Source organism: Eublepharis macularius, chromosome 4 (genome assembly GCF_028583425.1).
Source record: "Eublepharis macularius isolate TG4126 chromosome 4, MPM_Emac_v1.0, whole genome shotgun sequence".
NCBI classification, from domain to species: Eukaryota; Metazoa; Chordata; class Lepidosauria; order Squamata; family Eublepharidae; genus Eublepharis; species Eublepharis macularius.
Window position 1 is genome coordinate 101,623,674 of NC_072793.1, and position 22,717 is coordinate 101,646,390.

A 22,717-nucleotide genomic window follows, 5' to 3' on the forward strand; every position below is an offset into this window, starting at 1 on the left:
AAGAATATATGGACCTTTCAATGGAAGAAGGGGAGCAGCAGGGTCCCAAAAGGATCACTATTAGGATCAGTGTTATTTAATGTGTTCATAAATTATTTGGAATTGGGGGTGAGCAGTGCAGTGGTAAAGTTTGCAGATTATACCAAATTATTAAGGATGATGAAGACCAAAGTAGAATGTAAAGACTTGCAAAAGGTCTCTCTAAATTGGGTAAGTGGCAACAAAGTGGCAAATGAAGTTCAGTGTTGGTAAAGTGTAAGGTGATGCACACTAGGGGGGGAAATCCTAACTGTAAATATATGCTGATGGGTTCTTAAGTGGCTGAGACCAACTGAAAGAAATCTTGGGGCTATAGCTTGATGAAAATGTCAACTCAGTGGGAGGCAGGAATGAAAAAGGCAAATTCCATGCTGGGGATTATTAGGAAAGAGACTGAAAATAAAACATCCAACATTGTAATGCCCATGTACAGAACAATAGTGTGCCTACATTTGAAATACTGTGTACAGTTCTGGTTGCTGCATCTCAAAAAGAGCTGGGAAATGGTACAGAAGAGGGCAACCAAGATGATTAAGGAGGTAGAACACCTTTCCTATGAGGAAAGGCTGAAGAGTCTGGGACTTTTCAGTTTAGAAAAGAGATGACATGATAGAGGTTTACAAAATTATGCATGGAGTAGAGAGAGTAGGCAGAGGGAGCTTTTTCTCTCCCCCCCCCCCTGTAATATCAGAATTTGGAGGCACCCAATGAAATTGATGTGCAATAGATTCAGGGCAGACTTCTTTACTCTGATTAAACTGTGGAATTCACCGTCAGTGGATGTAATGATTGCCACAAGCATAGATGGCTTTAAAAGGAGTTAGACAGTTTCATGGAGGATAGGTTAATCAATGGCTACTAGCCATTGTGAGAAGAAGGAACTTTCAAGTTCAAAGGCAGTAAGCCTCTGAAAACCAGTTCTACGAAACCACATCAGGGAAGATCTTGACCTCTGTGCCCTGTTTGTCAGTTCTCCAGGGCACCTAGCTGGCTGCTGTGTGAAACAGGATGCTGGCTGGCCTAGATGGACCACTGGTTTGATCCAGCCAGGCTCTTCTTTTATTCTTAATACTCAGGACAAGAGAACTACCTAAGGGAGATGGACTCCTAAAGAATACTGTCTACTTTTCTGCTTTACAACTTTAAAACAAAAACATTTTGCACAGGAGATGTAGATAATAGGTCTATGTAGGGACTCTCATATCATAGACAGAAACATTTTCTGGGTACCAGTGAATTTGATTAATGATCTGTCAAAAGCAGAAATCCTTACTAAGTTTTTTATCCACTTGTTGGCTTGTCCCTGGGGGTCTATGAACAGAGTCCAGCGCTGGGAGAACTGTGTTATCATTCCATTCTCTATTGACAAGGTATCATTGGGTAGACCAGCAATCTGTAGAAGTGGAGGGAAAGGTTGTAACAGTAAATGCAGAGTTCAGTGAACCAAGATAATCCATATTCTTTTGTCAAGAACAGCAAAATTCTGTACCCCACATACATTATGAAATTCAAGAAACCTTTGGACGTTTTTAAAGCAGAGACTAGATGGCTGTAAGCAATGCTGATTCTATAATTCCATATGAAGTTAGGCAGATCATAAGAGGAAGGGCAGGGATCCTGGAGGCTTTTTGCCGTCCTCTGGTCATTGAACAGGGGTCAGGTAGCTGTGAATTTCTGGCATTGTGTAGTGGGTTGTGTCAGGGCTTGCTGCGGCTGCCACTGGGCAGGGCACAGAGCGGTCTGCTCCTGACATCAGAGGGGTGCCAGGGATGCTGCAGGACCCTGTTCTGTGAAAGGAGGGGCGATATACATCACCCAGAGTCCCTCTCAATCCACTCGCTGGTCTGCTCAACCTGTGCCACTCACCCCCTCTAGCCTCTCCTCCTCCATCCACTCTCTTCCTGGTCTTTGCTCTCACTCTGCTCCAGTCCATCACTCCTACTCAAACCCAGCCATCCTTTATAGGGCTTCCTTTCTCTGCTCCGCCCTCCTTCCAGCCTGGTCTTGGGCTGCCCCAAGTAGTTGCAGCTGGGGTAGCTGATCTGGCTCCACTGACCAGCACCAGCTGTGCCTTGTTCTCTGGCTGCCAAGCCTCCCTGCCTCTGCTGATTGCCAAAGGCAAGTCCAGCTGCAGCCCCCTGGCTGGCTGCCAGGCCTCCCTGGCTGAGCTGATTGCTGAAGGCAGGCCCAGCTGTGGCCCCGTGGCTGGCTGCCCAGCTCCTCCAGCAGAGTGCCTCCAGCAGCTCCACCTGGAGGGGCTTGGCTCTTGGCATCTCCTGGGCCAGGCTACTATCCTCTAGCTGGGGCGTGGCTCTGGGCTGTTGGGGCTGCTGCTCCTTCTCTTCAGGTAAGGGCTCTGTGTGGGCGACTCCTGGGTCCCCAAACCCGCTGTCCTGACCCCCTTCCTCTGTTCTGCTTAGCCCCCTTTCCTCCCCCAGGGGGGTGGGACTAGCTGGGCTCCCTTTGTCTCTTCTTGCCTTCTGAGGCCTTGGGGCCTTGCCCCTTCCCCCTGGCACAGGCAGGTTCTGGCTCTGTTTGCCATTCAGAGTGGTTGAACTGCTGCCTCCCGGCAAGTCCGGGGGCTGGGCTGCTGACCCCAGACAGGTTGGACTAGATGAGTTTTGAAGTCCCTTACAGCTCTATGTATCTATTTCCTTACTTTGTATACTTTATACTGCTTCAGAAAGTCATTGGAAAGACAAGTTGCTAGAGAGGGTGTCAAAATACTATCCCTTGACCTACTGACAGAAATCATATTAAGCTCCACTTGCATCTTCTCCAGGAATTGCCTAAAAGCCAACATTAAGACTGAAGGGAAAGAAATTTAATTTTAAAATAAACAGATTCTAGGGATGTCGAGTCCTGTGCTTCAGTCAGTCCAAAATGCAGCAGGAAGTCTATTAGATACAAAAATCTGCCCTGGTTGCCAATTTGTTTCCATTAGAGATGGGCACGAAACGAAGCACGGAACAAAATTTCGTACAGAATGTTTGTTTGCAGAACAAATGAACTTTTCCAGCTGTTCCGTGGCCGGTTTGGAGTTTCACAGATCCTGTGCCAATTCCAGCCCATCGGATGAACCCAGTATGGGGTCTGTGAAACTGACAGTCTCTTTTCCTGCTGCCCGGGCTGTCAGTTTCGCAGACCCTGTGCTGGAACTGGCGAGGGATCTGTAAAACTGACAGCTTCTTTTCCTGCTGCCCAGGCTGTCAGTTTCATAGACCCGGGATTCCAGCACAGGGTCTATGAAATGACAGCCTCACAAACCACGAACCATGAACTGGGGAAAGGTCGGAAGTTCGTGGTTCGTGGGATGCTACGAACCACGAATCACGTGTTTCGGGGTTTTTTTGGTTCGTGCCCATGTCTAGTTTCCAGGCACAATTCAAAGTGCTGGCTCCTTACCTTTAAAGCATTAAAAATGGTTTGCGACCAGGCCAGACACCTCAAGGACCACCTTCTCCCATTCTGTCCATTCTGTCCAGCTAGCTAATATACTGGTGATTTTTATAATTGTGGTTTTTAAGTATTTTGTTGTATTTTTTATATTAGCTGCCTCAAGCAAGTCTCTGGAAAAGTAGCAATATATTTTCTAGATAAAGAAACAGGGCTTTTTTTCAGCCGGAACGTGGTGGAACAGAGTTCTGGCTCCTCTTAAAAATGGTCACATGGCCAGTGGCCCTGCTCCCTGATCTCCAGACAGAGGGGAGTTTAGATTGCCCTCCGTGCTTCCGCAGAGGGCAATCTAAACTCCCCTCTGTCTGGAGATCTGGCCCCACTGGCCATGTGACCATTTTTGCCGAGGGCAATTTGAACGTTAAAAAACTCCCTCCTTGTTCCAGCTGACCCAAAGTGATGTCATTGCGCGGTCTTGAGTTCCACCACTGAGTTCCACCACCTCTTTTCCCAGAAAAAAAAGCCCTGTAAAGAAATATTGCATGCATAAGTGACTACCTGAATTTCAACACACAGATAGGATGAGGTGCACTCTTTTTCCAGAAATATTTTGTAAACAGCTAGTTACTTGGGAACATTGACACCTCACCAGTTCTCTGAGCTGTTTAAAATTAAACCAAGGATTTGAGTTCAAAGTTTTAATTCTAAAACATGATAAAATCTGTAGAGGCAGCATTGTTAGTTACTTTAGGGATGTTCCAAGTGACCTTTATAAGGGATTTTTCTCTACAACATAAATTTCCTTTGACTATTTCTGTTGAAACAAAATTTGGGAAGTCCCCAAAGTTTTTTTATAAGTTCTACTGTATCTCTCACAAAGATACAGTGGAGCTTTGCATATTCTTTTTAGAATCAGTTTTTTAGAACACATAATATCCTCATGCCCTGATGTGGATAGCTTAGGCAAGCCCGATATCATCAGATTTTGGAGGCTAAGCAGGGTCGGCCTTGCTTAGTAATTGCTTAGGAGACCTCCAAGGAAGACCAGGGTCACTATGCAGAGGCAGGCAATGGCAACCCACCTCTGCTAATCACATGCCTTGAAAACTCAGCAAGGGCCGTCGTAAGTCAGCTATGACTTGATAGCACTCTCCACCCCTAATAGCATCATAAAAAATCATTTATACACCATTCACAACCCCTCCTCTCAACATACCTGCCATGATCGGATTTTCACTGGATCTCCAAGTGTGGCTATCAGGTTTGGTTCCTTGGTGTGTGGAACATGATGCAACTTTAACTTACTTATCCATTCCTCAAAAAGTGATATTCGATATTGACCCTACCAAGGGAAACAATGCATTATTAATATGAAATTGGTATTTCCAAAATGTTGGCTCAGTTAAACTCAAATCAACCACTGTCATGTCTTGACAAGATTTCTTCAAAAAACCTTGAGACCCCTATGTTTAGCAGTTCCTAATGAACTATGTAACAACATTGGTTTGATTCAAACTTTGTATTTTCCGATCTCCATATCATGACTTTGAGATGGCTTGTATGTTCCCTCCTCCCTTATCCCTTCTATTGTTTTCTATAACCATTATATGCAAATCAGAGTGAACTATGGTTGATGCTGTTCTGGAATCCCTACAAATAATGATTTGAAACCATGGTTAAAGTGGATTTGCCAACCACAATTGGATTCAATCCTGAAAAGCGTTAATCATGTTTAGCTCCAATATAACATAACAGAAGGCCACCTGGGGGTAGGGGATTTACATGAATAGGGCTAGAGTAAGCACATGGTAAAAACCTGTGGTAATTATTGCAAAAAACAACTCATGCTGGGACAAGAGGCTGTCAAAAGGACACAACAGATACTCCTTTGAAGGCTTTGTTCAATTACTAACAGTTACATAAATAACTATACTATGGCTGCAATCCTAAGCACAAATACTAGGGAGTAAGACACATTGAAATCAATGGGACTTCTCCTTATACATGCCTAGAATTACTCTGTGCCTAAGATAATTCTTATTTATTCAGTGTAAAGCCTATTATGTTCAAAAAGGCTCAGGGTAAATGGCTGCCACCTAAAATGAAATTGCAGCAGAAAATAATTACAAAACATTTCAATTTTTTAAAACTAGCAGTGCCATTCTAAGCAGAGTTAGGTCTTTCTCTGTGTCTTTGGATGTGAGCCTTAAGAAGGAGAAAACTCGTTCTTAAGGAGTGGCATTTCTCTGCAGCTCCCACTCATTTTCACTTGTTAAGGAGAATGGGATACTAAGCAGGCTCTCTCAGAGTCACACTATATATTAGATGAAAGATCCACTATGGACGCTGAAGGATTTGATTCAGTTATGACTCCCCCCACCCCCGCCCGCCCAGACAAATTGATTCTGAAACAGACCCAAGTCAAGGGGAAAATTCAGATATTTCAGCGGGGGGGGGGGGATTCTTCCTCACCGTGAAAGGTCCCAGGTATGCAATAAAGCCAGCCGAAACCAGCACATCTCCTGAAATGTTGTTGATCATATAATCCAGATTCTGGACTGTTTCCTGCCAGCGCACCCTTTCGTCAGCCAGGCCATTAATTAGCTGGAGAAAAGACATGCCTAAATTGCCATTTAGTTTCTTCCTTAGGCAGCCTCACCCCATCCCCTCAAACATCTGCACAAAACATCACAGAGCAAGAGTGACTGGGACCTCAGTCCTTAAAACGATGGAAATCTGCAACAGCAGGTCTCCTTTCCAGCTGAGGTTAATATTATAAGACTGTTTTAAGGCAAGTGTTTGCTGGAAGGAGATATATTTGCATGAAACTCGTAGTTTTTTTCAGGCAAGGTTGCCACAAATTGTACCTATTCCTTTTATAACTGTGCAGCTGAGACAGGAGCATGTGGCCATGGTTTTTCCTACCTGGCCTACTGCTGTTTTTTCAACCACCCTCTGCTCCTATTTGCTAAGGTAAAAACTCTTATTTTGCTCCACAACTTGTACAAGGAGAGAGTGAATGAAGGGACTGGAGAAGGGCAAGAAAAGGCATGGCTGCATTCCAGTCCCTTACAGCTTTTAGATCTGTTATATAGACTCTAGGTTATTGAATTCCATTTTCAACTGGACACTGAATTCTAATTAAATAAAAACTTACTCACCAGAAGGGGAAAAGGGGGATGTTTATTTTTGTCCATGAATTATAAAATTTGTTATTCACAGGCAGAACCACACTTGTACCAGTGAGGTTAGGGATTTGGGTGGGGGAAGGGTTGTCTTGCCTAGCTGCCTGGAGACATGTGTCTTCTTCACTAACTTTGTATTCTGCTGCAGTACTTCAATGTGGTATACTTGTTTGTGACACACAGCATAGATATATACTCCTGCCTCAAGGGGTTGGACTCATCAAAATGTGAAATGCGTAGCTTGCAAGTGCTGCAAATGCCCTGATGGAACAGACATACTAGAAGAGTGCAGAAGTATAGCTTGTCAGTATCCCATATTTGATGACAATGGCTGATACAAAAGTTATTCATAACTAGCTTTAACATTATACAGAACATGTAAGAAGTCAGACCCTGCCCAAATAGGCTTAGAATTTATCATGGCACCTGGTAATGAAAGATGAAAGCAACCAAATGCCATTATTACTTTCGTATTCATAAGTATTTACACACATACTTGTTTCACTCAGGGATGAGCTCCTGTCCCTGGAGGCTCCCATTGCAAGCAATAGTACTTACTTTCAAGCAAACAAGTTTAGGATCAGGCCATGAATTAGCTTTCTATCTTTTGATTAAAAGGATGGACTTAGCTCATTGTCTTTACAGTGTGGAAAGCTTATTCTTAGTCCTCATGAGTCCAGAAGCTGCCTCAGTTTTACAAGGTCAAGGAATGCCTATTGCAATGGGGAAACGTGGCTCTATCCCTTACCTTGTCAGCCCGGCCTAACCTCTGCTCACACTGTTCACACTTCATCTCTAGCTCCTCCTTTGTGGCTAAGGTGCCCCTGTATTTGGCTTGCAGATGGGCAATGCCCTCCTCTACTTCTCTTAAACGTTCCTTGGCCTCATCCAGGGCCCTCTGTGTAGCCTGCAGGTCTTCTTCTGCCTCTCGAAGGGCTTGCTATGAAAAAAAGCAACATTTGTGATCCTTAAATGGTGCATACTGATACTGCTGCTTTTTCTTAGGAGACCCCTTCAGAGGCAAGGGGGGGCTCCTTTTATTACAAGGGGTACACAGGATAACTTATAAGAAGCTCTGCTGCAGTTCTTACTCGCTTTGGCTCTACAGCTTTGGCCACGAAGTGGTACTTATGCATGGCTCGAACCCACTGGCAGATAGATGTGCAGGCTTTGGACACTTTGGCTATGGCTGCTGGCAGAAATTCTTCACTGTCGATATAAGGCTGAATTGCTTTAATTACTGTATCTGCAATATTATCCTGAAAAGAATAAAATAAGAGATGATGAATTACCGTGAGCCTGAACACTTGAAAGTTCAGGGGAGTCAGTCCTGAGGTATCTAAGGCCCATGGCAAAAAGTATGCAGAAAGTGGACCTCTACAGCTCCATAGTCCTGTGCTTGAAGTTAAGCTCAAATATTATTGAGACAGGGCCAGGGCCAGACCTAGGGTTACCAGCTCCTTGTTGTGAAATTCCTGGAGATTTGGGGGATGCCGCCTGAAGAGGGCAGGGTTTGGGGAGGGGAGGGACCTTAGCAGGTTATAATACCATAGAGATCACACCCCAAATCAGCCATTTTCTCCAGGGGAACTGATTTCTGTTGCCTGGACATCAGTTGTAATTCCAGGAAGTCTCCAGCCACCACCTCGAGGCTAGCAACCTTAGCCAGGCCTCACGTCAAAGAAAGCATTCTGAACTTTCAAAAAGCTGGATTTTAATTTGCTGGAAACATTGGGGTATGTGTACAGGGAGAAAAGCTGCAGATAAGCTGGGAAAATGATTCAGTTTCTCTGTGCAGAACGCAAAAAAATATGGGAAGCAGTTTGGAGACTGAATTGTGGTATTTTGGCCATGTGTGGAGAACTCTGGAGAGAATTTGATGCAGTAATGGGTCAGAAACAATGAAAAAGCCCCATGCAGAAAAGACCCAAGTCTAATCACAGTATCACGGGAAATAAGAAGGTACCTCACGCCCATTGCAACAGGTTGTAGCACCACTTACTTTTTTTTGTGTCACAGCCCATTTGGGGCTTAAAACAGAGGGAAACAGTGGTAGAACTGCCCCTCCCCTGCAAAAATAATGTATTTTATTACAACAAATGTTGCAGTATACAATTGCTGATTATATCTTTGTGTAGATTGGATTTTTACACTTGATAATGGGAACATTGCCTCAAAATACATAAGTGAATTTCTATAATAAAATGTTTTTCCACACTCCTTTGAATATTCTCCTTCTATTTCTTTTTTCATGTGTATTGATGCAGCCCCCTTGCTTCTTATTCTCTAGAGAGCTCCAGCCAAGGAGCAGCATATTGGGTGTATTATTTCTCTGCAATACAAAAACATGAGCAAACAAAGAATGAAACCACTTAACTATGGGACTTATGATTGACATCTGGTGAAATATACCCATCACTCTGGTCTTTAGGAAAAGGGCAAAATTGTCCCCTAGGAACATCTGTGGTAACCTTATCAATCAATGCAATTCTTTTAAATATCTTGGTGTTACTTTTAGAGAGACCTTAAACTGAAACACGCATTTGGAAACAGTAAAATCTTCAGTGTTAAGAATGGTAGGATCTGTCCTGTATTTCTATTACTCAAAGGGCAGATGTCTTATTGATCCAGTTTTGAAACTATTTCAGAGCAAGGTCATTCCTCATCTCCTTTATGGAGCTGAAGTTTGGGAATGGAAAGAGGGAAACTTATCTAGTATAGAACTAATTCAGAACCACTTTTTATCCTAGCTTTCACTATGGGGTTTCCAACTGCTCACAGGGCTTTTTTCAGGAGGAACGCTCCGGCCAGTTTCCCTTTCCTCTAGGGATGCCAGACCCCTGCCCCCACCCTCACCCCCACTTACCTGGCCATGTGCATTCCCCTGAGGCACTGCATACTCCTGTGTGCTGCAGCCGCCTGGATTGGGCCCGTTTTGTCTCAGATCAGGCCCGGATTAAGGCTGCTGCAGAGCACAGGAGTGCTCCTGCCCTCCACAGTGGCCCAAAACGTGCCCATTTCAGCCCAGATCAGGCTTGTTTTGGACCCATTTTGGCACATATTTGGCCCGTTTTGAGCCGCTGCAGAGCGCGGGAGCACTCCAGCGCTCTGTAGCGGCCCTAAACGAGCCCATTTTTGCCCAGATCAGGCCCATTTCAGGCTGCTGCGGAGCATGGAAGCACTCCCGTGCTCTGCAGCAGCGCAAAACGGGCCCGATCTGTGCCGAAACGGGCCCAAAACGAGCCCGATCTGGGACGAAATGGGCATGTTTTGGGCTGCTGTGGAGGGCAGGAGCACTTCTGTGCTCTGCAGTGTCCCCAATCTGGGCCTCTGTGGAGCATGAGCGCGCTCCCAGGGGGCACGTGATGATGTCACTTCCCAGAACACTCCATTGTTCTGTGAGTTTGAGAGAGAGAGAGAGAGAGCTGGGGCCCAGCACACGCTCTGCAGAGAAGGTTTAGCTACTTTGAGTTCATTCTGCTTTTTTTTCATTCCTCAGTGAGTGAGAGAAAAAGCACGCAATCAGAGCTGCTGGGGCTGGCTCTTCAGAGGAGGCTAAGCTGCTTTGAGTTCATTCTGTTTTATTTTCATTGGGGGAGTGGGTAGGTGGGGCTGTGTGTGTATGTGTGCTGCTTTGAGTTCATTTTGCTTTCATTTCATTCAGGGGTTTCTGTGTATGTGTGTGCTGCTTTGAGTTTATTCTGTTTTCATTTGGGGGGGTTGGGGGGCTGTGTGTATGTGTGCTGCTTTGAGTTCATTCTGCTTTTCATGGGGCTCTGGGGGCTGTGTGGGGCTGTGTGTGTGTGTGCTGCTTTGAATTCATTCTGCTTTCTTTTCATGGGGGTGGGTGGGGCTGTGTGTGTGTGTGTGTTGCTTTTATTCTTTTGTTGACTGAAGTTGACATTGTTATGGTTCCCATAGCTTCTGAATGCAGATTGGTTCTGTGTTAGTTAAATATATCAGTTATGGTTATTTGTATTAGTTAAAATATCAGTTATGGTTATTCCAGTTTTATGGTAGGAATGGATAGCTGTGTCCAAGTCACAGAAGGCTTTCATCAATATATTCATCAGCATATAGGTGTTCTTATATCTTAATAGCTGTAACTCAAATGGTTCCCCCCACCCTCAGCTGATTAACATCACTGAAACTGCAGTGGACATATGGGTGTTAAGGAATTTTGAATTGTTCCAGTAAAGCAAACCCTCCCTGAAAATCTGAAAATTCAATATTCATTAGATTAGGAATTTCAGACTGTGGAATTCTAAGAATGAATTTTGGAATTTTCTTTTCTATGCTGGCAGAGGGAGTCTATTAGAATTTAGATTTGTGAGATGGGTTTGGGATTTTTAGAGGCCCCCTCCTTCTTGCATATTTTAAAATATGATTCCAAAGAAATGAAATGTTTGGGAAAGGGAATGGAAGATTTCACTTTTTGTAGAGGATACAGAAAGGAAAGAAACTCTTTCTCATAATAGTGTAATTTCCCAAGCTTACTAACATTTATCTCACTATAATGCATTGTGCTGCATTCTGGGAAGTGGCATCACTTCCAGGAAGCGGTGATGTCATCATGCATTTCTGGGAGCACATGTGATAATAGAGAGTTCCACCACATCTTTTCCCAGAAAAAAAGCCCTGCTGCTCAGGTATTCTAGAACCAAGGTGTTTTTCTGGTTGCTTATAAATTGTGGTTTGAGATGTATTGAAGGGTCAACAGTTGCTTGGTTTTTTTATCTTTATAAAAAACAAACAAATCTGTGGCTAAAAAATTGTCCTGCTTTAAAAGAGTTGCTCTGTTGCCTCTTGTTAGAGACTGACATGCACAATCATTTTTGTATGCCTTATGGGAAACTTGTGAGACAGAACCTATGGGTGGGTGGATAGGGCTGTTCTCTGGTAATGTCTTCAGTCTTTGTAGGTGATGGCTTCTATAAGTGACACTGTGCATAATCCTTTCTGAAATGAGATTGGAGTCGGTAGGTGCATGAATGCATGGATTTGTGACAGGTGTGCTGTTTTTGACGCTTAACTACACCAAAATCAGTGCTCATAAAACAATGTTTCAAGTAGCGCCTTTAAAAAAATTTTTTTACCCACCCAAACATTCTGTCGGGCTGCTTATACAAATTATACTCTTGCTTTAATTCTCAAGCCTCTCTGCAAGAGGCATCCTTATAAATCGTTATAAGGTTGCCCCTTGCAGAGGCATCCTTATAAGGGATGCTTATCCTTAGATCCTTATTTGATATCCTTATTTGATATTGTTGGAGGGATTATTTATAAGGCATCCTTATAAATAATCCCTCCAACAATATCAAATAAGAGTATTAGTAAACTCCTAATTAGGCTGGGAGCTAGGTGAATAAATAGAAGAAAAATAGGCTGTGGAGGGATGGCAGGCAGGCTGGGCATTCCTGCCCTGGCACCAGCCCCATTGGAGGGGCTCGAGAGGGCTTGCAGGTGGGGGGATGGGGAGGGCGGCTTGTCTTTCCTGCCCCTTCCTCAGCTCAGTTGGGGGTGCAGTGGGCTGCTTGCGGCGGAAGAACGGTCAAGCTCGGTTGGCCATCCCACCACAGTGGCGAACTCTGCAGGCCATATTGACCACCATGCACTTTTTATCCTGTTGCTCCTGTGCAGGTGCACCAGGATAAAATGTGCGTCATCTCCAACATGCTTAGACTTTTATGTAGTAAGATGTGGGGAAACTAAATCTGGTTGTAGCCTGCATCCTGTCAGCATTGTAAAACACTCCAAGTACGCACCTGCGTGGAGGGAGGGGTTATTGATCTGTTGCCTTGTTCTTCAACTTGTGGGTGGTGACTTCAAGTGGGTTTTTGAGTCTGTATACACCTGTACTTTTTGTTCCTCCTGCTGCTGCTTTTTGCAAGGCCCAGGCAATAGTGCGATTTAAACTTTAACCCCCCCCCCCTTCAGCTGGCCTGCAGGGACTTAAAGTTTAAATCACCCTCCAGCGCCATTCGCAAGCAGCACAGAGGGCAATTTAACCTTTAACCTCCCCCTTTCAGCTGGCCTGAGTTATGCCACTCTTATGTTTGGGGTCATGGTGAGAGATTTAAAGCATTTTAAAGCCATTGGTGTTTCTTAGCACTGAAGGGCATTCAGTGCTACATTCATAAAAGGGCAGTTATCCACACTTTCAAAATGCAAACTAAGACTTATCCAAAGAAACCCAACAGGTGGCATGTTTCAAGTGGATCACAATCTGCAGTTGAACTTTGGAACTCATTGCTGCATAATAATAATTTTTTTTTACTACAGACAGTATATTTATTGATAGTTGCTGCTAAAATAAACCCTTCCTTCTAAGAGATGTTCTAACAGCTGGATGCTGGAGTTGGATGTGGGCATGGACAGAGGCATTGATCTCAAAACCACCTGTGCCAGTCAACAGAACACTAAGCTAGGTGGTCCATTGATCTAAGCCAAGTGCTTATTATGAGACATGACTCTTTCATGAGCCAGACTCTTTCCTGTTCCAGTGTCTGAATAAGAGCAATTGCAAAGTGGTACAATCAGGCTGACATTCAGATCTCTTCGGTCACTTCCATCTTCATGGTGGAACCTGGGTCTGCACTTTATTGGCAAGTAAATATTATGAAATGGGACAGGATACTGCTAAATTCATTGATTTTACTGCCACTTTATATATAAATGGACCAAAGATGCTTACCTTCATGCCATGTTCCCCCTCCTTTGTTCCTGTGTCAGTTCAAGCAGGGCCACATGTACTGGTTCTTATTTGGAGGGGGGTGGTTTAAAGTTAAAATCCCCCCCCCCAAATAATTTATGCAAAACCTTCCCTGTGGTGAAAACAACTAGAATCCAGGTAATAGTCTCTGTTCTGTATTGGTAGAATATTTTGAGTGGACTGTGAGTTTGGGGAATACTTAAAAATGAATCAAACAATTCTCTCTAGTCCCACTGCCCCTAACATTTAATTTAATATGCACCAGCAGGACACAGTACAGAATTTTAGTCATTGTAATTTTTAGTAATTGGTTGTGAATAAAATATGATTGGAAGTATTTAATTGTATATGTGATCATGTCTGGAGAGGGAGAGAGCAAAAGTCATCTAAAAGAAACGCAATACGCACAGAGGAAATGAAATACAAAGACATTGCTTAGACCTAAAACCCCTTTCTTTTCCACTTCTTTGTTTTTATAAATTGGTTTTCATTTTATTGTATATTGATACACAGTCAGATTTCTCTGTACACCTTCAAAATAGATTTCTGCTCACAACGTAGATTTCTGGCTCACAACATTGCACAGTTTAAAGGGAACACTGCTGCCAGGTAAGGGGCAGGGAGATGAGCAGGCCTGAATCGTGGGAGCTCTCCTGGGGGATGGCCATGCCCTGCGCGTTGATGTCACTTCCAGGAAGTGACATCACTTCCGGAAGTGCTGTCACTTCCGGGAAGTGAGACCATCACGCATTTTTGGGAGCGCGCATGCGCATACGGTGCCCCTGAGTTCCACCACCTCTTTTCACAGAAAAAAAGCCCTGGAGAGTGGAATCAGGTATTCCCGCCCTTATAGCTTGAGCACATCGGGCCATTATAACATACTGGGTAAAGAATAAAAATCTGAGACACGATTCACTTAGTCAACAATCTTTTCATTTTTTGGATGGCCAATAATTTGCAGCTCTCTGTTTACCTTAATGAGATATTCTTATTGTACTCTATCCCCGTCAATCTTATAGGTTCTGTGGCAACCTGTCTCCAACTTAGAGATTGCATTTTCAACTCTAACACTCTATCGATCACTCCCAGATTCTAAATTCAAAAGCAGTACCGTGTTTCAAATTTATTAAATTTATTTGACCATGTTGGCACTCCTTACCTTGTTAACATCTCTAATCATTCATAACCTTGGTGCACCTTTTACCCTATTCTGATTTCAATCCATGCTCTGGGCAATATTGTCTGGACATTATTCTCAAACTCCTATAGCACAAAGGCTCTGTATTTGTGGATTTCATTCGCTAGAGGATTTACTTCATTTTATCCTTTTTTGCTCTTTATATTTTGACCCCAGATCTAAGTTTCTGGCAGAAATTTTATTTGGTCTAAGTTTACACAGACATGGAGAAAATCTCATTTTTGTTTCTGATGTTGATGCATACATTTCATATAGAGATTCACTTTTTGCCTTTGCTGCTATGAAGATAAGGTCCAATGCATCAGAGAAAGAGGGTGTTACCTGAACTTGCTGTTAACCTATTGATTTCTGGTTTTAATTGATGTCTGGTTTAGTGGAATTCTCCCCATGTTTCAGTAAATCTGTATTGTATATATAATTGTATTTTATCTAAATTTTATCTTATTTAATGGGGTCTCTGTAATCTTGTGACAGTCTATAGCTATACACAATAAACTCTGAACTGAACTACCCATTACTCTGGTGCTTAAGACTGTCAACTTTCCCCTCAGCTCCTGCTGTTGCATCTTTAACAGCAGTTTGGTTTACATATATTAGCAGGAGATAATATTTATCTTCATGTGGTCAGAAGCTTTCCCTCAGAGTTCTGCATATCTGTTGACTGAAACACAGGAGCAGGTGAGACTAGGTTTTTTAATCAGTTGGCAACTCTACTGATCCTGCTTGTCTTCTTGAAAACAGTTGTGTGCATGAGAGAGTAAGCATGAACACAACCACCATATTGTCGAAGGCTTTCACGGCCGGAGAACGATGGTTGTTGGGGGTTTTCCGGGCTGTATTGCCGTGGTCTTGGCATTGTAGTTCCTGACGTTTCGCCAGCAGCTGTGGCTGGCATCTTCAGAGGTGTAGCACCAAAAGTGCTACACCTCTGAAGATGCCAGCCACAGCTGCTGGCGAAACGTCAGGAACTACAATGCCAAGACCACGGCAATACAGCCCGGAAAACCCCCAACAACCAACAACCACCATAATTACATACCTTGTCATATTTAAACAGACTTTCAAGAAATTTCCCTGGATCCTGAAGAAGACCTTTGCCAGGCTCCCAGAAGTCATCTATCTTAGAGCCTGGCTTCTCTCCTGCCACTTTCTTGGGCTTGACTCCCTTCATAATGCAGACAGCTTCAATCACCAGTTTCACTCCCAGTGGAGGACGTTGCATTGCTCGCACCTAGTTGAGAAAATAAGGAAGAAATGGATCAGTAGTACAGAATACTGTACTATCTGCTGCAGAGCATTCCCAACCATGGTTTGGGAATTAAATAAAACCAGAGTTTATCTGATCTTTAATACAATACCATACTGTAGGCATGCATGTCCTTGCTCTATCCCTCTCTCTGGTTATTTGTTCTGATGTGCTACAGATATTTTTCACATGAAAGATGAAATACTTACAAGATCCCCCCATAAAACACAAATTTCAGAACAAGTTCATAACAAATATGTAATCCTTGCAATACAACTACAATGGCTGCAATCTTAAACCTGCAGTTACATCTTTCTAAATCCAGTAAAGTCAGTGGGCTTAGAGTGTAACTAAACTTAGAATGGCACTGATGGCCCCCCAGAAATAAGTCCAATGAAACTGCAATACATTATAATTGTATATCATATGCTACTTTCAACAAAAGTTTGTTATAAAATATTTAACAATGAAAGATATTCTCTCTCTGAAACAACACTGCATACCCTGATGCTGAATGTGGCTGATACATCAAGTTTGAAATAATGTCCGCTTGGGACTGATTTAAACTTACACATGAAGAATGTGGCCAGGAGCAAAAGAGGATGAAGTGTCTGTACCTTTAACAGTTATACAGGAAAGGGAATTTTACCACTTTTCTTCACTGCCAAAATTCCCCTTTCTACATAACAATGAAAGGAGCAGAAACTCTGTCATCCTTTGTCTTTCACTCACTGCTTGAAAACTCCATGGCGATGGGCCCAACTAGACTCCAATGACAGCACAGGCCGTTATTAGTCTATAAAGGCACATTACTATCCCAGGTGACCATGATATAGACTGGGGCTGTGCAGGGAATGGAGATGAGATTTAACCATTCCATCTCCTCAAGAGTTCACTAATCTTATACCTGCAATTAGAGTTTTAAAGGAAAAAATATGGGTACTTGTCTTTTATTTATTTCAGGGGTTATAACTGTTTAGGTGCCACAGTTTTGAGTAGTGAGATTGCTGGGATGAAAGGGTTAAACTCTCTCTCTTCTCCATGCATGGAACGAATCCAAATTAGGAACCTATGCATTTGTAATGAGTTTAAAAGATACTGACAAGATTTAATCCTATATCTTGCAGGATCTCGTCTGTTGTAAGCAAAGCCTGCATGTATGAATGAGGCAGTGGCTGCTACTAGCCCTGTCTTTACTGTTTGAGCTTTGAAAGTTGTTTTCAGTTTGCAAGTTATCACTCCAAGTCAGTCACTGACTGAGCAACATTCTTATGGGATTTTTCCAGTAACTATTGTACTTTTTTTTTTGTACAGGCCTATTCTGTACATATTTATTTGGAAGCCCCACTGTGTTCAGTGAAGTTTAATTACAGGTAAGTGTACACAGAAGTATAGCCTTAAATCAGTAAAATCATCCAATGGTAAGAAAAGTTGATGTGCTCCTGTATTTACCATGAATAGGTGACTATGCAGGGGAAGAATATGGGGAGGGATACTGACTCTTTACTTCTTCTTCAGAGATCCATTACACAATAATCAGACTTAGTGAAATCCTAAGCAGAGTTACTCCAGTCTAAGCCCGATGAAATCAATGGGCTTAAACGGGAGTGACTCTGTATAGGATTTTACTGTAAGAGTCCTAAAAGACTAGTAGTATGTACTGTATTCTTGCTTTATATTTATTCTCTGTGAACATCTAGCTAGATCAGAAGTAGGTTTATTGATAAAAAGTGGATATAAAGTGGAACTAGTCAGGGCAGATGGAAGATTTGTAGTAATAGAGAACAGGTGTTTGTATATATGTATTTAATGTACCTTCTACCTTCTCTCTCCATGTGAATATAAGAGACAGCTGAATAGCACTTTTATATCAACATCTGATGTCATAGAAAATAAGAGATGAGTCTTAGTTTTAGGACAGTAAAATTCGACAGACCAAACACACATCTGTGATATTATCATCTTGTAACTGAAGCATTGGGTCTTTGCCTAAGACATATCACCTCCTAACACAGCAACTGGGTTGTATATAGTGTATGTATGAAAAATTTATCGCTCAGTCATAAAAAATGTTTGTCAGGTGTTCAATAGGATTTATTTTTCTAAGTTAGTTTTGGATTGCATTATTGGGGAAACACTGAGCATTCTACAGCTGACACCAATACCTTCATTTTGTCACTGCCTGTCCTCTCTAGATAATTTCAGCCCATCATAAAATACAAGTCAGTTCCTGTAGTGCATTGTAGTAGTTGGAAGCAATGGGATAGAGAGTAGTTTGCTCCTGACCTGATATAAATAGATAGTGTTGGATAGCAACAGAGGTTGCCAATTTTTCATATGGCTTTTGTAACTGTGGCTTTAACAGCAAGTTGAAGTAAGAAATTAGTAGGTGATAACCTTAATCATATTATAAGGTTAACTTTTGCTTTTTGCAGATCAAACTGTTGTTAAAGGGACAAGATTTGCTACAGGCCAGTATCTTTTCTCATTAATTAGCAAACCTGTTAGAAACCTAAGCATACAGGCAGGAAACACATGGTTCACTTGCTTTCCACCTGTCTGAAACAAGCTGGGTGTGTGTTTCTACAAATCCATATAAAGTTCTGAGAATATCAGCATCTTCTAAAGCAATAATCTGAATCTCACAGTTGCAGAGGTAAGTTTCAAAGCAGGGTGGCCAATGAATGTAACAACTACTGTTTCTTGTGACTCAGCACTATATTCAAGATATATGGCTCGCTAATAACATTCAGTTAAAATGCAAATAGAGTCCTGTGGCTGATATCATTGTTCTAGAGTGTCTAGTGGTGGCAAAGACGCTTCCTGCTACTGAGGATACATTTAAAAACACTGGAGGAAATTGAATTATTTTATTTTAGAAGATTATGCCCTGCCTTTCTGCCTTCATAAAGGCCACCAAAGCAGCTAACAAATTAAAACATATATAATATAGACATATAATATAGACAATAGACATTGTTTTCAATATTTCCCAATTATATGTGCAAAGTATTCCAAATACTGATTACAAGAAACCACGGGAAGTTTTCAAACATACATGTTTTGAACAACATATTCTGATTCTACAGTCTAGATTCTGTAATAACTATGAAACATAAGACAAGTGTTGGGGGGAATGGAAGGGGAGAGAAAATCGGGATGTGACATAGAGACAAGAATAGTGACAATCGGTTGGAATAAGGAGCTGCATAGGGCCCTGAAATCCTGCCCAGTCCTTCTTACTAGGGATGCCAGCCCCGCCTCCAGTGGAGGCAAGGGATCCCCCACCTTCACCTTTTGCCTCCCTGGCCATGCTCACCCAGCTGGCAATGGGGAGAGGAGGAAGGGGGAGGCAGGCCAGGAGCCACTGAAACATAAGGCGAAATGGCCCACATGCATTTTGGGGCTAATTTTGGCCCTGCTGAAATCCCATAGCTTCTAGTTTTCAACAGGAAGTGACATCATTGGAACTTCCAAAGTATGTGTGAGGAGCTTGGATCAGTGCCCCATGCCTGCCGTACATTACCATCCCCCACTTCTGATGTAAGCGAGGTTGGCAATCCTGTTTCTTACTCACGTGCCTTTAAGACCTACAAACTGTTTCCAAAGCTTAGAAAATTAAGTTTTTAAAAAGTGAAAGCTTGGATTTCCTAGAGACTGAATCCTTAGACAAGAAATCCATGGCTTGCATATGAGTGCCATAGATGATCAGAAAGCACACATCTCTGAATTTAATAAACAAAACTTGTCTGTTTTTCCTCAGTGTAAGAATAACCAAAATATGTACACCCGAAGACGCTCGAGGGCTTTCTTACTGGATACAGTTAACAGAGGAGCAGAGTTTGTGGAGACCCTGAAAATGATCTCCCCCATGGCAGAGGATCTCCACGAGAAGGACTTTGATTGGCTATTTGATTGTTCTCAGGCAGAGCAGTTTCTAGAGTGGTTCTGCAACACTGTGGGGGAGGAGAATGTTTTGAACCCTGCAGAAGTGGAGGCTTATGAACAACTGTTAATTTCTGAGAAGTCTGTTCTGGAGGACGAAGCATTGGCTCAAGTATTGAAAACTTGCCACCAGCCCTCTCAGCTAAAGGATTTTACACAGGGGAATGAAGTTCTACCCCTTGAGACAATGGAAGATGAGATGAGGATGTTAAAGAGCCAACACTCCTGTCAGACAAAGCGACATGGCAAGCTCCAGATTCGCACAGCAAGTTTGAAGCAAGAGCTGTGCCATCTGGCAGAGAAGAAAGAGAAAGTAAACAGGGAGCTGAAGAAGGTACACCTACAGCTGCAGCTTGCAAACTTTCAAAGCAATGATATTCTCACCCAGACTGGAAAGGCAGCAAAAGAGCTGGTGCAATGGTATAGAGAACCTGGACATGAGCCCCTGAAAGCATCACTGGCAAAGGCAGATCTAGGACATTTCTTGGAGGTAGAAGAAAAGGTCACAAAGACTTCCTTGGGATTTGTCCCAAAGTTCCTGCCAGACATTATCAGTGAGATGGAGGGTGATAAAACCATGCTGCTGAAGGAGGAGCAGAAGGGCTACCATGAACAGTTGAGAAAAGAAACTATAGCCAGAGTTGTTCAGAAAGTGCTGTCAGAAAACCAAGGTGTGCCTCACAGCAAAGATTCTGAAAACCATGAAATGACCACTGGGGTACTGAAGGGCCAAGCTATCTACCAGGGGAAGCTGATCAGTAAGGATAAGTCAGTAGTTGATCTGAAAGCTCTGCTAGAAGAAATGGACTATCTGAAAATGGAGAACTTCAGAAATGAGGCACCTGCTATTAAGTACAGTTGTCAGAGAGAGTTATCAGAAACAGTAACTGACCAAATGGAGAGTCTGAATGACAACCACCTGGGCAGCTACCGGGAAGAACTGGAGCGCATGGAGTTAGCTTATATGTGTAGCCAGAGAGCATTAGTCATTGCCTCTGCAGAAATTAAGGGAATTTGGACTTGCTTGCAATGGGCAAATAAGACCTTGAAGGCCAATAAAGAAAAAAAGGTAAGTAATTTGCTTTCAGGTGCTGGTATACAGCAGTGGCATGGAATAAGAGTAGGGTTTCCAACAAGGCTGGAGAAGAATATCCTGTCCCTTTAACAGAGGCTTGATTTTGCAAGTAATGTTAGTTACCTCCATGCCATGAAAAGCTTCAATTGCTCATTTCCTCACATTAAGCCTCTATTAAAGGGACAGAACATTTCTCTTCTGGCCTGTTGACAATTCTAAATATGAGTCTCCCACAGACAAAGCTATCTTCTGTGATTTTCAATACAACAATGAGCTTGAGCAAGATCTAAGTGGATGTAAAACAGAGTGCCATTTAGTTGCTCTCCTATGGTGACTTAGCAATTGCTGCTAAGTTAGGAGGAGATCTGACATACTTTTCCCACCTGCACTGAACAATAGGATTCAGCAACAGATATTCTTCTTGCCATAGAAACACCTGCTTGGCTCTGCTTCTAGTAGATCTATGTAAGATAAAGCAGCAATAAAAAGGCATGGTTTTGGAAATGAGTGAATGCATGGTGATCATGAAAGAAGGACCTATAATTGGTTTGGCTGCTTCCATGTTAGCCATTTGATTTGGAATAAACATATTTTACTCTGTTTTTATGGAGAATTAGAAGATGCCATAGACAACCTGTTGCATTCCAGCATTGTTTTGTTCTCTTAAAATAGTTTCAAAGCCAGCTGTCCATATATGAGTGGTTGATAAAGCTCTACAGAGGTTTTCCAGGTCTGCTGCCTCTTTAAATCTCCTCCTTCCCTCTGCTGTTTTCCATCTCAGTTTAATTACTTAATGGATTCATAATCAGTTGTTCAATTCTCTTCTCATTGAAGCCAAATTGTTTGTTACTTTTATTCTTATCACTACAATAATATATGCAATACAAATATAATGAGCAGTAGTTTGGGCTGCAAAGGAGGAAAATGATGGGTTTGATCTAGTGATTTGTCTATAGACAGCGCTGGAAGGTGAAGATCTTTGCCATGTTTCCTTTATCCCAGCAGTTGATTCCTGGAGATATAGGACCCACATGAGCTAATGGCCACATGGCTCTAAGAACTGCAGAGAGGATGGGGTATGAGGCAAAACTGCTCTCTCTTCTACAAGCTGACAGACGAGTGAGGAAGCCTTTGCCCCCTCTTCACTTGTCAGTGTAGCCTCCTAAGCCATATGGCTACTATTTATATTTATTTAGGAATGTGTATGCTGCCTCTCTGGAGTACTTGTTTAAGGTGGCTATTAATGCACCCTGAGAATCAAATTTGCTGGGGTTGGGTGGAACTACTAGTGAGAGGGTGATGTTGAAAAGATCTCTGTTCTATGTGATGGATCTTTGGATCCTACTCAGTAATTAAAACCTATATTCCCCCCTGAACTGATGTAGGATCCATTGAGGAATGTTGCAGCCATCATGAGTTAATAGGAAATAATCAAGCATGGGGAAACAAAAGTACAATCACACTGTGAAGCAAAAGAGAAGTAACAACATTTATTGCAGAAAGAAGTGGAGTCTTTACTAAATAGAGCTCACTTTGAAGTAAATAACAGTAGGACTTTGCCTATAGGGATAGGTACTGGGTTTTTAAAGGAAATCTGCTGTGCAGGACTCACTGCTTCCATTCTACCTGCAACTAAATGTGGAAAAGGGAATCCATGACTTTAACTATGGTTTTATTTGTAAAACCATAATGTTTCTTGTAGAGTATCACAAACCCTGTTTATCTTGAAAAATGCTGGTTTTATCACCTTTTCTTTGGCAAGGTGTCCCACTAATATGAGGACAGAACTGGTGAAAAAGACAGAATTATGCCAGGATGTCAGTATTCACCTTGTTCATATGGTTTATGGTTTCAGATCCTGGTCTGACAGACCCTAACTAAGCATACTTAGTGGAGTGCCCCACACTGGGACCGCCCCACT

At 42.6% G+C, this 22,717-nt stretch overlaps 1 protein-coding gene across 1 annotated transcript in view; it reads right to left on the reverse strand.

Annotated features, from left to right (window-relative positions):
• DNAH1 (dynein axonemal heavy chain 1) overlaps positions 1-22,717 on the reverse strand; it is a 295,393-nt gene that overhangs the window by 36,953 nt on the left and 235,723 nt on the right. Inside the window, exons 57-62 of the mRNA XM_054976957.1 lie at positions 15,570-15,761; positions 7,712-7,879; positions 7,369-7,560; positions 5,908-6,039; positions 4,652-4,777; positions 1,313-1,432 (exon numbers count right to left, since the gene is read on the reverse strand). Coding sequence (XP_054832932.1) covers positions 1,313-1,432; positions 4,652-4,777; positions 5,908-6,039; positions 7,369-7,560; positions 7,712-7,879; positions 15,570-15,761 — 930 coding nt within the window. The remainder of the gene's footprint in view (positions 1-1,312; positions 1,433-4,651; positions 4,778-5,907; positions 6,040-7,368; positions 7,561-7,711; positions 7,880-15,569; positions 15,762-22,717) is intronic.